The sequence below is a fragment of the Trichinella spiralis genome (assembly GCF_000181795.1).
Source record: "Trichinella spiralis strain ISS 195 chromosome Unknown Scfld4, whole genome shotgun sequence".
Lineage (NCBI taxonomy): Eukaryota > Metazoa > Nematoda > Enoplea > Trichinellida > Trichinellidae > Trichinella > Trichinella spiralis.
The window spans coordinates 6,797,733-6,811,973 of NW_003526943.1; the positions used below are offsets into that span (position 1 = coordinate 6,797,733).

General features: G+C 31.3%; 4 protein-coding genes across 4 annotated transcripts; 2 read left to right on the top strand and 2 right to left on the bottom strand.

Annotated features, from left to right (window-relative positions):
- Positions 1-1,603: 1,603 nt before the first annotated feature.
- Positions 1,604-1,765, top strand: Tsp_01695a (dynein light chain LC6, flagellar outer arm; the record flags this gene model as incomplete). Its single annotated transcript, XM_003377436.1, has 1 exon — positions 1,604-1,765. A coding segment is annotated over one exon (162 nt), but the record flags the coding sequence as incomplete, so codon positions are not given.
- A 914-nt stretch (positions 1,766-2,679) lies between these two features.
- Tsp_01694 (hypothetical protein) lies at positions 2,680-3,735 on the bottom strand. Its single transcript, XM_003377437.1, has 4 exons — positions 3,617-3,735; positions 2,937-3,060; positions 2,793-2,889; positions 2,680-2,729 (listed from the first exon to the last, which is right to left on the bottom strand). Exons 1-4 carry the CDS (start codon positions 3,733-3,735, stop codon positions 2,680-2,682), a joined length of 390 nt encoding a protein of 129 aa, XP_003377485.1.
- Positions 3,736-6,741: 3,006 nt separating this feature from the next.
- On the top strand, positions 6,742-9,976 carry Tsp_01693 (putative peptidyl-prolyl cis-trans isomerase, cyclophilin-type). The gene is given in 5 exon segments (XM_003377438.1): positions 6,742-6,751; positions 6,794-7,607; positions 8,729-9,558; positions 9,698-9,942; positions 9,962-9,976. 5 exon segments carry the CDS (start codon positions 6,742-6,744, stop codon positions 9,974-9,976), a joined length of 1,914 nt encoding a protein of 637 aa, XP_003377486.1.
- A 517-nt stretch (positions 9,977-10,493) lies between these two features.
- On the bottom strand, positions 10,494-13,629 carry Tsp_01692 (Tau-tubulin kinase 2). Its single transcript, XM_003377439.1, has 2 exons — positions 13,625-13,629; positions 10,494-11,556 (listed from the first exon to the last, which is right to left on the bottom strand). The coding sequence occupies exons 1-2, from the start codon at positions 13,627-13,629 to the stop codon at positions 10,494-10,496; spliced, it is 1,068 nt and encodes a 355-aa protein (XP_003377487.1).
- Positions 13,630-14,241: the final 612 nt, after the last annotated feature.

The window sequence follows — 14,241 nt, forward strand, 5'->3', positions numbered from 1 at the left end:
TATTATGTGTTTGGTAAAGATATCATGGTTGATGATAAACAAATGAAAGGAAATATTAATTTCCATGACAAATAACGGTTTCTTTGTGCCGGATGACACTGCCGATTATATGCAAAAATTCAAAGAATTTCCTGAAAAAGCTATAAATTGGAAAACTGTTACCAAAGTGATCGTACCAGAGATTATCATCGGTGCTGATGGCGAAATGTCCACAAAACGAAATGTGGATGAATCACAAAATAAACTACTCCCTGAAATTGTTCATATCTATGTAACAATATTATTTTGAAATACTTAATTATTTTTAAACATAATATTTTTTTGCTTTTTAGATTGATCCAAAAACAAATGCAATTAAAATAATCGATAAGAACTAATCAATCAATGGATATATTCAATCACATTATGATATTATAAAATGCTGTTTAATAACATATTAAAACATTTATATAATAAATGAATTTGAATTCTGATTTAATTTGAAATGTAAATTTTACGTTTTACCGTACACTAAGTGATTTTGATTTGAAATACAATTTTCATGCATAAAATAAAATTACGCATTCGTTTATATTAATAATGTTCTTTAATTGCTTTAGCTGAAAATTCCAGAAATTTTCAAACAAGGATTTCACATTCACATTTTTCATTTATAATATTTTGATCGCTGATAAAAAAATCGCTGTTGATCAAAAATGTGGAACTATCTAAACTAAGCCAATACTTATTTAACGACACAAATATTATTATAAAGCGTAATTTAATCAAGATTATTATTAATAACGTAAATTGTATGACATTTTATTTTTACTGAAATAAATTATTCTTTGTAAAACTGTATATTGAAATGCAAAATCAGAACATGGTTATTGTCAAGGAAGGAAATATTTTATTGAATTAAAGTACTTCAGTTAAAGTGCTCGGGTTTTCAAACTGCTTAATCTTCCTGTCGCTTTTCATTTTTACCGTTCCAGCTTAGCATCGTCAAAATTATTTGTTTAATACTTTTACATCTTTTACTTTTCATTCACATATTGACTAAAATACATAATGAAATAAATGATCTTTCATTAAATGATAAATAATACTAAACTATGTTTCAATTTCACTGCTGCTTTGCATTTCTTATGCATATCACGCAGCACATACTGGAAGAATTATTATAAGTGCATATTAAATAAAAGTAATAATAATTATAATAGCACCAGAAAATTCATTTTGAGCTACGTTTAAACCATGCTAAAATTTACAGAATAATGCTTTAAATCCAGACACTTTAAAATACGAGTAGTTTCAATTTCAAAGGTGCAATTTGTAAATCAGTATTTTATTTTGCTTCCCTGCACAACACGCTTTTCCATTTATTGTGCGAGAATGGAAAACAAATGCGAAACAAATTTCGCAACATTGGAAGAAGCCCTGCAAAAGGAATTCAAGAAAGTTGTTCAGCTGTGTTTTCTTGATATGGACATGAGCATGCTGCGTGATGTCATAAAAATAACGTTTAGCACGTTGGAAAAATATAATGATGAAAGAGATGTGAAATTATTTTTTATTTCATTAAACTTCGCGAAAGTGAAAATAATTCTAATATTTATTTCAGATTGCAAAAGCAATAAAATTAACATTAGATGAGAAGTATATGCCACCGTGGCATTGCATTGTTGGTCGGAAATTTTCTTCGAAAGTTACATTTGAAGACGGTCATTGTGTACACTTCGTCGCTGGAAACAAGGGCTTTCTGCTTTTTCGTGGAAAATACTAATGCTTTAAATTACAATTTAATTTTCATTTAAATAACAATTTACGTATGTAAAACTATGAAGATAATTATTCTGTTTGCAATAATAAAATGTTCATAGTATTATAATGTGTCATATTGTTAACAATTCATTTTCAATTAAATTTTAATTAAAAAATATTGGTGCATTGTAAACGTACGGTATATTGTATAAAGAAATAAAACAACTGACATCATTTCAATTATTTAATATAAATATTTTCTACATTATTCAAGACAAATTTGCAAATTGCATGGTATTACAAAATGTTTGATACATATCCTCTTTGGATTTGCATTACAAGCTAACATCAATTTGGTTGCGCTTTTCATAGGATGATAGTAATTTCTTAAATATATTTTTGCAACATAAAGATGCCAAATTACTATATGCATTTAAAAGCTAATGTGTAATATTATAAGTCTACCCACGATTATATTTCCTTTTCAGCCTCAAAACAATATTATTTTATCAAGTACTTCCAAATGCACTAAAACTTTTATTAATAAACACAACAAATAATATACTAAAATAATGATGAGCATATACAGTTAGCAATCAAACTGTAAATGATAAATGCATAATATGCTTTCAGCTTTTGCGGCCGGGCTTTCACGCTTCTTCTTTTTTCTTAACCAGGACATTGGAAAATTTACAGTCACTTTTTCTGTATCAAGAAAATGCATATCTGCCGTAAGTATCAACAAATGAAATTCTTACACCAAAATAAAGGCATTATTAAAGTCAACGAGCAATTATAAAATCAGTTCACTTTGTGAACTGTTATGCAACAAATACGCAATTAAAAAGCAAAGATTGATTGAGTGATTATGTGAATTATATAATGAAATCAAATATAAATGAAATATTATCATTTACATTATATTTGCCTAAATAATTAATAGATTTTACTTGTTTCTATCAGTCTTTTCTTCTTTTGTAATGCAGCTGAAAAATTGAAAATTTGCCATTAATTATAAAGCTGATTTCTTAATTATGACATAAACATACCAGTGGGCAATTCTGTATGCAGTGCCCTTCCTGCCTGCACCGCTTGCAGTAAGATGACCATGCTGATTTTCTTTTCCTTTGAGGAATTTTTACATAACTAAAAGATGATATTTATAAATGATCACAACTCTGTATTTTACTTACTATTTTTGATCGTATGCTTCTGTGGATTCCTTCATCATCAGCATGATCCTTTCTTCTTCTGTTAAATTTTCTCTTGTTCCTGAAACTATCATGTTGTTTAATATATTTGTAGAATGGTATGTAACTGAAATTAAAGAAATCTCATATATTACACATGTATGCAAATCTTATTTGAAATTGCTGTTATTTAAACTAATGTGTCATGGCGTATCAAAAATAACTTAGTTTTCTTTTATTTGATTGTTGGAATTAAAGAAATGAAGTGAAAATATATTGGATGAAGAAAAAAGAACATCTAAAAATGCAATTTTGTTTCTGCTCAAAACCTTCTTTAGAGTGCTCTCTGATGCTTAAAACAGAATAAAGCAAATAATTTTGAAAATGACATTGCAGTCATGCAATATACCGCAGTTTTACTCCCTTTAGCAGCCTTATGAAAGAAATTTCAGAATCACCTATGTTATTAATGAATTCAATGTCAGCTTAATTTCTGGCCTATTCTATGATGGTGGAAGATGATAAGATGAGATTATTTTTATGCCTTCTCCAATGAACTTACGCAACATGTACAAATGATTCTCAGTGCATTTTGTTACTTTTCCTCTGTTGCTTATTCTACAAATTGCTCAAAGTTTGCTACTTACGATTTTTTTCTTTTTTCACCAATGGTGCCTGCATACTTCCCTTTGCTGCACGGCTGTCTTCGTTGGTTTTTGGCGCCTTGTTCTCGTCCCGTACATCCGACATTCTTCTCGCTCTTCCGATTTGCAGAATGAGTTTCATCTAAATGCCATAACATCAGAGGAGGATATCGTTTGCTCTGCTATTTCATTGGCTGAGCTCAGTGACCCGTACTTGCTTGTGTTCACAAAAAATGCTTTGTTCTTCTAGCTGTAGATTTCACTGATGTCCTACATAGATGTTGTGATAAACAAACTTAAGCTTAATTCTGTAATTTATTGTTGAATATCAGACCAGATGTTCATTCACTTTTGTTTATGTCTTAGTATTGTTATCTCCCCAATAATTAAGAAGGTGTGACATAATAATATAATTATGTGTAATTTCGTTCATTGTAATTTGATAACGTTATTAACAACAAATGATTTGCACGTACTCATTTTTAATTGCACTTTCTCTAATCCACTTTTGTTGCTATGTTCATTGTCATTCGAAACACTCTGTTTGGCTTATTTCTCTAATTGAACAGTTATTATCCACAATGCTGCATTTTTAGTTTGAACTTTTAGTTACCATTTTTATTATTTACTTAATATATTCATATTTTATGTTAAAAAAACGATTTTTCTTCTGATTGCATGTAGCAATTTTTTGCAGCATGCCATTGGAATGCATTTGTCATGTAATTTTCAATATTTCCTTTGTAAAAAATTTTATTTGAAGCTTAATAACAATTAATGAGGAGTCTTTAAGATAGTAATTTATCGAAAGCTAATTTCGATTGAAAACAATCACAAGAACCGTTTTTCATTATGATAGAAAAGGCAGTAGCAATTGGTTTTGATTTATGATGTACTGTCTTATTAATGTAAATGAAATGATGTGAAGTCGGAATAAATTCAAAATGCTTGTGTGAAGTAGAGAACTTTTATTTGAATTTTGTTCAATATGTTGAGACCAGCTTTTCCTAATTTTAGAAGTTTATTCACATACTGACATTTTGAAGTTCGCCTTAAATTGCAGTTATGGCAATGCGCACTTGTGCTGTATTTTTTATCTCATGTAAATGTATAATTGTATTCTCAATTCGCTGTTTATAATTAACACTTATACGAAATGTTGAAAATATTCTTATAATATACAATGTAATTAAATGTTATAATATAGACGGTGTAAAAAGTGAAAATTTATGGTTGTGTTTTTTATCAATAAAGCCAATGATTTTATTATATCCATTAATTTCAAATGTATGATTTTTCTTTAATATGGTAAACTCATAAGCAATGCAAATATTATGCTGATAATATTTTTATTGCTCTTGTTCATTTTCATATTTTGATATATTTTTATCAACGCAGAAAATATTATGGAAACTAAATTTTCAAATGCAGAAATGAACCCACGAAATTATTTTCATTGATTTACAGTACTTTCATGTCATTTTTTAACAAAATGCTTTTGTAGTGCTATTGTGTTTATTTTTCTGATGGAGGTAGTTTTGTCCTTCGGTAATTGCAATTTCTGTTTGTTTGATAAATCCCTGTTTTAGATATGTAGAAATTTTTGAAATTCCGTGTAGTTGAGAAAAATGGCAAATTTCTTGTATATGAGTTTTGAAATTCATTTCAGTATTCAAATCAATTTGCTTTTTGTATTTCATTTAATGAAGTTTTTATATTCATAAAATTTCAATTAGTTTTTTGCACTTATGTGAAATCAGTTGTAATATTTTTCATAAAAAATAGGGAATGCTTTTTCAATGTTAACTGAAAGGATTCAGCTGCAAATATTGTCCACTTTGAGCTTAAGCTGAACAACTGCAACTTTGATCGACTTGTCAGTTATATTCTGTTCATTTTTCTTTCTACTGAAATCACTTCATTTTTTGCAGTTATTCATGATAAATAAATGAAACTTTAATGTCTTATCTATTATTTTTTCTGAACTATGTGATAATGCAAAAGTTGAAAATTTGAGGATGAAAAGCAAAATTTAGCTGCTTCTTGTTCAGTGAGCGTGTAAATTATCCAACCTAACTAACGAAATAACTGTTCCGTTAAAGTTTTGCACTTTTTATCGAAATGTTTTTCATGCTTTTCATAATTTAATGGAAATCTGATGAGAAATTTCTGCGTTGAAATCACTACAAAATTATAATGCAATGGAACCTGTATTTGGAGGTATTTTTGTCCCATTTTACAGATCCCCTGATTACAGAGATTTGACTCAAGAAACTGAAACGTAGTCACTTATCTAACAAATTTTAAACTGTTTTGGGTGTCCAATTACCCAATTTTGCTTAAAACAGAGAGATAAGGCGTTTTCATATGGAATATACCCAAAGGAATGAGTAGTTTTTCTAAAGATCAAATAAATATAAAGTAAAATGATTTGATAATTCCATCATTTCATGCAATTTACGCGCCCAAGAAACATCAAATTTTAAACTTTGCATTTTGTCTTGTTTTGAATGTAAAGCTGTTATGTCAAAATCATCATTCAATAATTTAAAACAATCACATAAATACGCGTGCAGTTGTTTAGCTTAGTTTGAATTAACCTACAAATGTTAATTCAAAAATTTCCTCAGCAATTTCATGATAATTTTTAGATTTAAGCAAAGTCAAAAAATGATCCGTTAATGTAATGAATTTTCATTATACTGTTTTTCCCAAAATCATTATGCTTTTATACAAAGCTCGCTGATGCTAATCTACATGAACTGATAATGCATGCTTTGTTCAGCTCACTAACAATAAAAGCTAGGCATTATCTCTCATTGGCTGATGTTTAAATGTCTTGTTGTATAAGCTGTTCTTTGTTTGACATTTAAGTGGCACTGTAATCTAGGACACTGCCCTGAAATAGAATTTTATTTCAAAATAATGAAAATCAAAAATACTTTTTGAAATATTAATAATTAAATTATTATCACATTTTAAATACAATTTTGTAATTTATTAGCATGTACTTTTATTTTTTATTTACATAACTATGACTGTCATAAAATGTAATTTGTACTTATTACAGTATATTTCCAACAACTTGATTTTCATTATATTCTACTGTTCTTTATTCATTGTTTTCGTTGTTCATTAAACATATTTTATTTTGTTTTCCATCTATGACGAAAGGTAAGACGCTACGAAAGCGCTGCTTCTTTGATATTGCTGTAGAGAAGCGTCCACTAGGTCGAATAGTGTTTGAGCTGTATAATGACGTTTGTCCAGCAACCTGTGAAAATTTTCGTGCTTTGTGCACTGGAGAAAAAGGGAACGGTTCGGTATCAGGAAAACCGCTGCATTATAAGAATTGTATTTTTCACCGTGTGATTAAAAAATTTATGATCCAAGGAGGCGATTTCACCGCTGGCAATGGTACAGGTGGTGAGAGCATCTACGGGGGAATGTTTGCGGATGAAAATTTTCATCTTAAGCACGATGAACCTTACAAATTATGTATGGCAAATCGTGGACGTGATACTAACGGCTCCCAGTTTTTCATAACTTTACGAGCTGCTCCACATCTTGACAATCAACATGTCGTTTTTGGTCGTGTTGTTAGCGGTCATGATGTGGTAAACGAAATCGAAGCTTTAAAAGTGGAGCAAAAGACTCACCGACCGTTGCAGGATGTCGTCATCGTGAACTGTGGAGAATTACAAGCTAGGAAGAAACGTGATTCTTCAAGCTCAACATTGAGCGTTAATAGCAGGAAGTGTGAGAAAGAAAAAAAGAAAAAAATTAAATCGAAACGTAAGCAGTTACCGGAAAAGCACGAGAAGAAATTGGAACGCAGTGCTTCTCCTCATGCTTTACATTCACAACAGTCGCCTCGAAAGCGAAAAACTCCTTCAAAGGTGCAGGAAGATAGATATCGTTCTAACCGAAATGGTATGCACCGCTTCCGGCGTCAGCGATACAGTCCACCACGTCGACATTTTTACAGTAGTCGGTCAGGAAATTTACTTCGAGGTAGAGGATCGTTCAGGTTAGTGCATTACATATATTTATTTTAATTTTTCTGTTGTGCAGTGTGGCATAATGCGCACTCATTATTTTGAAATTATAATACTATAGTGCACATATAGAATTAATAATTTTAATTAGTTTATTTTTTTTATTTTTATGATTTTGTTTATATTAGTGATGAGTTTTGTTGTCAATTTGTTTTTTGGTATATTAATTGTACGTTTAAAAATAGAAATATCTCATAGCTAGCATTTTTTACTATCATTTTTTCAAGGATAATATTGTTATACAAAACAAAAGCATTGAACAGCTGATTTTGACGGTTGCAAAGATTTTTTTCGATCTAGGAAATGGAAATATTTATGAAAAGAAAGTTGAATATGCATGCATTTGTAATTTTTCAGGTTATGTTATTAAATTTTTTTAACAGAAATCTGTCATTACTGTACATTTTATGTTTGTAAATTATTATTTTTATTATTAAGCTGTTATTTTTAATGATATGTCTAATTTTAAAAGTATACTTTTATGAAATTTCTACAATTTCTTTTTATCAAGAGGTAGTAAGATTTACTGGATTTTTTTAAAATTATAATGCAAAGTGTAGTACATGTTATGTAAATAGCACATGCAGTTTTTACTATGATATTAAGTATGTGTGATTTCGATTTTTTTCGACTATTTCTAATGGTTGATTTTCAGTTTTTTGCAGAAGCATTGTGCGAGCATATTTAGGATGAAATTCTTTTAATTACAAATATTTTTACATGAGGAAGGAGATATTTTTTTTATTGCTGTTTATTTAAATAATCGAAACAGAGTATTCAGTATTTGTTGTTCATTCAACTGTTTTCATGATCAATTTCAAAATTGGGATATTTATATTCCATTGCAGTGATAAATGTGGTGAAGTTGAATTGCTTCGAATCGATCGTAAAATACAGTAACATTGTCTAGAAATTTAGTTATTCTATTTTCAAACGAAAAAAAAAAATATATATATATAGTCTTCGGATTGGTTATTTTAATTTTCAATGAATACATTTATTAACAGTGGTATTTTTTACTGCAAATGAATGAATCTGTAATATCGTTGTAAAATTGTCGATTGATTTTGCATGAAGGTTTTGAATGTTTCAGATTTCTAACCCCTACGAATAATGACGAAGATTCTGCTGACGAAATGCCACTTCATTGGCGTGTTGAAGTGGAAAGACTGATACCAATGAAAGAATATGAAAATCGTATAAAAGAGATGCGGAAAGAGGATCGTCGACAGCGTCGACTGCTTGAACAGCATGAAATGCAAAATCGAAACAGTGAAGCTGAGAAAGAGGAGTCGACTGCCGGTGGGGCGGTGAATTTGGATGAGAAATGTTCATCATCAGAAGCTCCAAACAACAGAGAAGAATCGACAGTGGAACATTCAGCAGCATCAGAACAGAATAATTTACCATCTGAATTGTCTGAAAAGATGTCCGTTCTTGTCAGTGCTGACCCATCGGATGTTGCTGTTGTCGTTGATGAACGTGCTGATGCAGAAAATCCAAGTGACATTTCCACCGGCACTGATGATGAACAGAAGCCCAACCAGGAACGGCGGCGACAGGTGCAAGAGGATGTGAATTTGAAGTTGGAAGTTGAAAATTTGTCTCCAAAGAAAAAAGAGGACCATTCGGTTGGAACAGAAGTGGGAAAGCAACGTGCTGAAGAGAAAAGGCATGGGAAAAAGGAAAAGCAGAGTTCTTCTGACGAAGAGAAAGATGGAAATGTGGGAAAGACGAAGAAGAAGAAGAATGGAAAAGAGAAAGCAGTGGACGATGGCAAGCAGTTGGCGGCGGATAAAGAGGCAGTTGGTCAACGCGATCAGGATATTGGACGTGGTGGTGGGCGTGGTCGTCGTCAGTCGAGCGCTGAGAGAAGAGGTCGACGGAAGCACGAAGAAGAAGAAAGTGACGATGGAAGTCACCGTGGTTCTCGTCGTCGTCGTCGTCGTGAGCGCAGTCACAGCCGTGGGCGTGGTCGTGGTCGTCGTCGTCCCTATCATTCCAATGATCGACGTTCTCATTCTCCTCGACCTCGTCGAAGTAGGGACCGTTTGAACAGTAGGCATGAAGTTCGTCGTCGAGAGGAAAGCGGATCTTCGAGCGAACGAAGCAGTCGAAGAAATATGGCTGTTATTAAGCAGCGTGAAGTGGATAAAAAAGAAAACAGACATGCTGCGGTCGAGAAGAGGCGTAAACGGTACAGGCAACGATCATGCAGTAGCAGTACTGGCACTTCGGATGGCAGTCGTCGAGAAAGGAAGAAAGCCAAAACCAAAGATGAAAAGCAGAGCAGCAGGCACGACCATCGTAAAAGACGGAATAGCAGTTCTTCCAATTCTGAATCAACCACCACCACCACCACCACCACCACCAGTTCATCATGAAAGCAATCAGTTGGAATAATAATAAAATCACACTTCGCACAGATAAAGATATATTTGCCTCTATCTCTGCTCTACTTGAAATAATAATATTTCGTTTTTGTTAATACTATTATTATTATTATTCATGTTCACTGTACATATTATCATTTATACCATTTTTACAGGTATTTTTGAATTTAGATTATGTACGTTGTTGCATTTCACTTTATGCAAGTAATAAAACATTTGTTAATAATAATTATTTTTATTTTTATTTTATCTTGTTGCATTTTTGAAATTCAATCATTAACATTCATTACAAAATAAATAATAGTTGAATTTTCGTCATTAAGTGTGATGAGTTTTGTTATTTTAAAAAATTTTTCAGACATTCAAAAAGTATATGATGATACAATTAATAAATTAATATAATGAATAAAATTAAGACATAATAAATGAGTGTTAATTGAAATCATAGTATTCAAAATTTGTAAATTAGGGTTTTTCTTTGTCGCCTATACGGGCTTGCTTTTGTAGAGCGGTGATCTGCTCGTTTTGCGCATCTTCTATAGCTGCCTGTTCAGACGAAGAACACTTTTTAATTTCCCAATCGTACGGAGCCGCTCGATCTCGTTTTAAATATTTCAGAACATTTTCCAACTGGCTGATGAACCACGCGTAGTTCGGCGTCTCGGAAAAAGTCATCCCGTTCACTTTAGCATAAATTTCGTAAAATTGCTTCGGCATGTTGCCCAAAATTTCCGACGGTATCAGTTGATTTTTCATACGGGCCACATTATTCTCATCTCTCACATCGCGCCACATCAAATATCCACGTCTGAATTCGATGAGCGTGTACAACCAGCTGTACAAGTCGTCCCGTCGACCGTAGTCCTTACGGGCGTGGCAGTGTGGTGACGCGTAGCGGATTGTACCACGGAATTTGGCCATACTTCTCGGCGGTATCAGTATGCCTTCATCCGTCTTATAACGACGCGCCATTCCAAAATCAATCAGGTAGACATTTCTTTTGTCGTCGGCGTTGATGCCGATTGTATAATTTGAACCTTTGATGTCACGATGCACATAGCCGATTTCGTGCAAATCGCGCAACGCTTCCAGCATCTGGATTCCCAAGTTGATCGTGGTTTCCAGTGTAAATTTTCGGTGCTTCATCGACCGTCGCAATTCGGTCAAATTTTTCCCCGCTAACGTCATCACTATGAAGCTGAAACGATCCTGGTGGCAGTATTCGATCAGCTTCAACCCGTGCTTGCTGTCCTCATAGCTGGCCATGACCAGCACTTCTCTCGCCAACGTTCCCACATTCTCTTTCTCATCAGACGACTTCATCGCATACTGTCCACCGCATTCATCCCTTACTCGGTACACCGATCCGAAGCTTCCCTCTCCAATTTTCTGCGTCACAGTCCAATGGTCGTTGACAACGGTGTCAACTTTGATAGAAATTTCTTTCTTAGCCATGCTTAGTCCGACTCTTTCAAATACAACCACAACAATGAAGCTGTTGAATTTGTTTTCAAATTGAGCATTCAAACTTTAAACTAAATTTTTACCTTCTAAAGTTCAATTTGTTTAAATTTAAATTTCCACGACAGTGCTTTAAAATTTCAGTAATTTCACTTCAATCAAAGATGTTTTTTTAAAGAATATATAGTTTTTTTTATAATCTTTTCACAATTAAATTGTTTATTTGTTTTAAATTTTTGAAAAAATATTGTCGCCCATCTTGTCATTGTAAAATTTTTTAAATTATATAATAATATCATTTATTTAGCTCAACTGAACTTGAAAATTGAACAAGTTCAAGATTGAACTGTGTTTGGAAGAAAGGATAAATTTGCTTTTGATTATCAAATAACTCGGAAATATTCGACTTTTTATTTTATTAATTTTAAGCAGTACAAATTATATGAATTGCATGTTCAACTTTCGATAATACGAAGTTGTTTACTGTTCACTTTTGTTTGACAAAAATACTCGATCGATTTACTGTGTGAGAATTCTTTTTTTTTAAATTAAAATACTCCCGGATGGTACTTTTCATCGAAAAAGAAAATATGATAACGTTGAAGTATTTATTAAATTTGAATATAAATGAATAAACAAGGTGTAAATGCTTCACAAATCAAAGTTTAAACGTTAGAATGAGAATGAAAGAAAGACAAATATCTTTCCCAGAGATAAAGAAGAGAAATAATGTTCAACAAAAGGAATACTTTGAAATTGATATACTGGGTACAAGATGGAAAAAAAGAAGATTGAGAATAGGATTTTTCACTTTCATTTGTATTCAATTGATTAGTGGAAATTTTTCAATGTTTCGTAACGAGACAACTTTAACAAAACATTAGAGCTTGTGCAAACAGATGCAATTGTATCCGTCCATCCGGTGTACAGTATCACTGGCATTGCAATGAAAATGCATGCAGCGTTCTGAAATTTTGTCCATCAAATGAAAGTGAATTTCCAAATTTGGAAGTTTTATTTCGAAAATATTTAAAGCATCACTAAACACCAGTGTATACAATTTTAATCGACTCCAGTTTTAAGTTTCAATCAAATTTCTCAAGTCATCTTGGTCTCCATTGCTGACCGTTGCATTCATTTCCACTAATAACTGAATTGTTCGATTGATTAATCAAAACAGAAAGAGTGTGAGAGGGAGAGAGAAATGCTGGCATCGATCCTTCCAGCGAAATGGTCACCATCTCTTGCCCTTATTCTGTGCAGTGTTTCAGCTGGTGTCTCTCTCCCCCCCCCCTCTCTCTCTCTTTGCAAGCATCCATGACTGATTCATTTTGATTAATTTTGCTTGTTCCTTGCTATGAAAAATGTGCATGGACTTTCCGGCCATTTCGCTCATTTGAAGAAATTCATGCAAACTTCATTCGAAACTGCATTCAATTCAAACTTCCAATCACCGACAACAGCAACATATGCAGCACTACTTAAACATTACATGCTTATCCAAGTATATTGTATTTGTTTTATATTATTTTATTTTATTTTATACAATTTCAAATGTCACATTAATTCTACTATCATTCTCTAGAGCAGAGTTTTCAAAAAAAAGAGAAAAAAAGCATTCTATAAATGTTAAACACTGTTTGATGGTATGCATATATTTGTTATCATCTTTAAAATGTAAAAATTAGCTATAAATTTCATTTACTCTGTGAAACATTTGTTTTAGATTGTTGATGATTATATTATTATTAGGTTCAGTTTTCATTGTGTTGGTCACATGAGAACAAACTTTTCCATATTGGTGGAATATTATATTCAGGCATATAGATTATTTTTCATCATCATATCATAAATATATTATGATACATCGTATTTATTTTTAAAATGATTTGTTAAATTTTAATAAAAAGTTTGGTTATTTTTACAAATTGTATATAATTATTTTTCAGTTATGTTCATTTTGCACTTTTTATGTCATATGCAACAATAAAAAATTACTTGAATAAAAAAAATATTCAAATTCGTTTTTAATTAAAAATCTCAGCATGTAAGGAGTGCTTTTTTGTTAAAATGTCTGACTACAATGTTACTTTCCTGAAATGTATTGCTTTTCAGTTGCAAGAAAAGCAGCTTACCACATCTGAAAATACATTTTTGATATAAAATGCTCTGTTTAAAAACGCTAGAATAAAAAATCTATATACAACATATTATCATTTCATATCGTTTAATTTCATGAAATTGTTGTTGAGCGTGAAATAATAAACACTGTTTTTTGTTGTTATTGTAGTCACTTACAAATTATTGAATTAAATTAAACGACAACATTAATCATCTGAAAATATGCATAATTATTTTTGCTTGAAAATGATTCCTCATATATTTGTTCTCATACTTTTTCTTCTTCTTGTAGTGTTTGTTCTTCTGAAATTTAAATTAGAACAACATAGGCAATTTAAAAATTCCTAAATTCTAAATAAAAATAAATCAAATGCTCAGTAAATCAAATAAATTAATTTAAATAAAATATATTATTATCACTAATCATGAGAACAATACTATTATTTCAATTATTATTATTCTCCTAAAAATATTAATTATTTAAATAATATTGATTTTTTAGCAAAATATTTAAAGTAAAAGCAAAATCTACTGAGATAACTTTAAAAAATTGATCAAAAAAAGTTTTCTAATGTGAAATGCACATAATTGTGATATTCGAAGACTTTTTATGCAATACAGGTTAAGAAGA

Excerpts from the sequence above, each read along its gene's own strand:
- Tsp_01694 (XM_003377437.1), bottom strand. The coding sequence starts at position 3,735 with ATGTTATGGCATTTAGATGAAACTCATTCTGCAAATCGGAAGAGCGAG. Across the intron at positions 3,061-3,616 it reads CAGCCGTGCAGCAAAGGGAA|TTACATACCATTCTACAAAT; the intron begins GTATGCAGGCAC and ends CTTTAATTTCAG. Across the intron at positions 2,890-2,936 it reads GAAGCATACGATCAAAAATA|TTATGTAAAAATTCCTCAAA; the intron begins GTAAGTAAAATA and ends ATCATCTTTTAG.
- Tsp_01693 (XM_003377438.1), top strand. Across the intron at positions 7,608-8,728 it reads CGAGGTAGAGGATCGTTCAG|ATTTCTAACCCCTACGAATA; the intron begins GTTAGTGCATTA and ends TGAATGTTTCAG. Across the intron at positions 9,559-9,697 it reads AAGTGACGATGGAAGTCACC|GCATGAAGTTCGTCGTCGAG; the intron begins GTGGTTCTCGTC and ends TTTGAACAGTAG.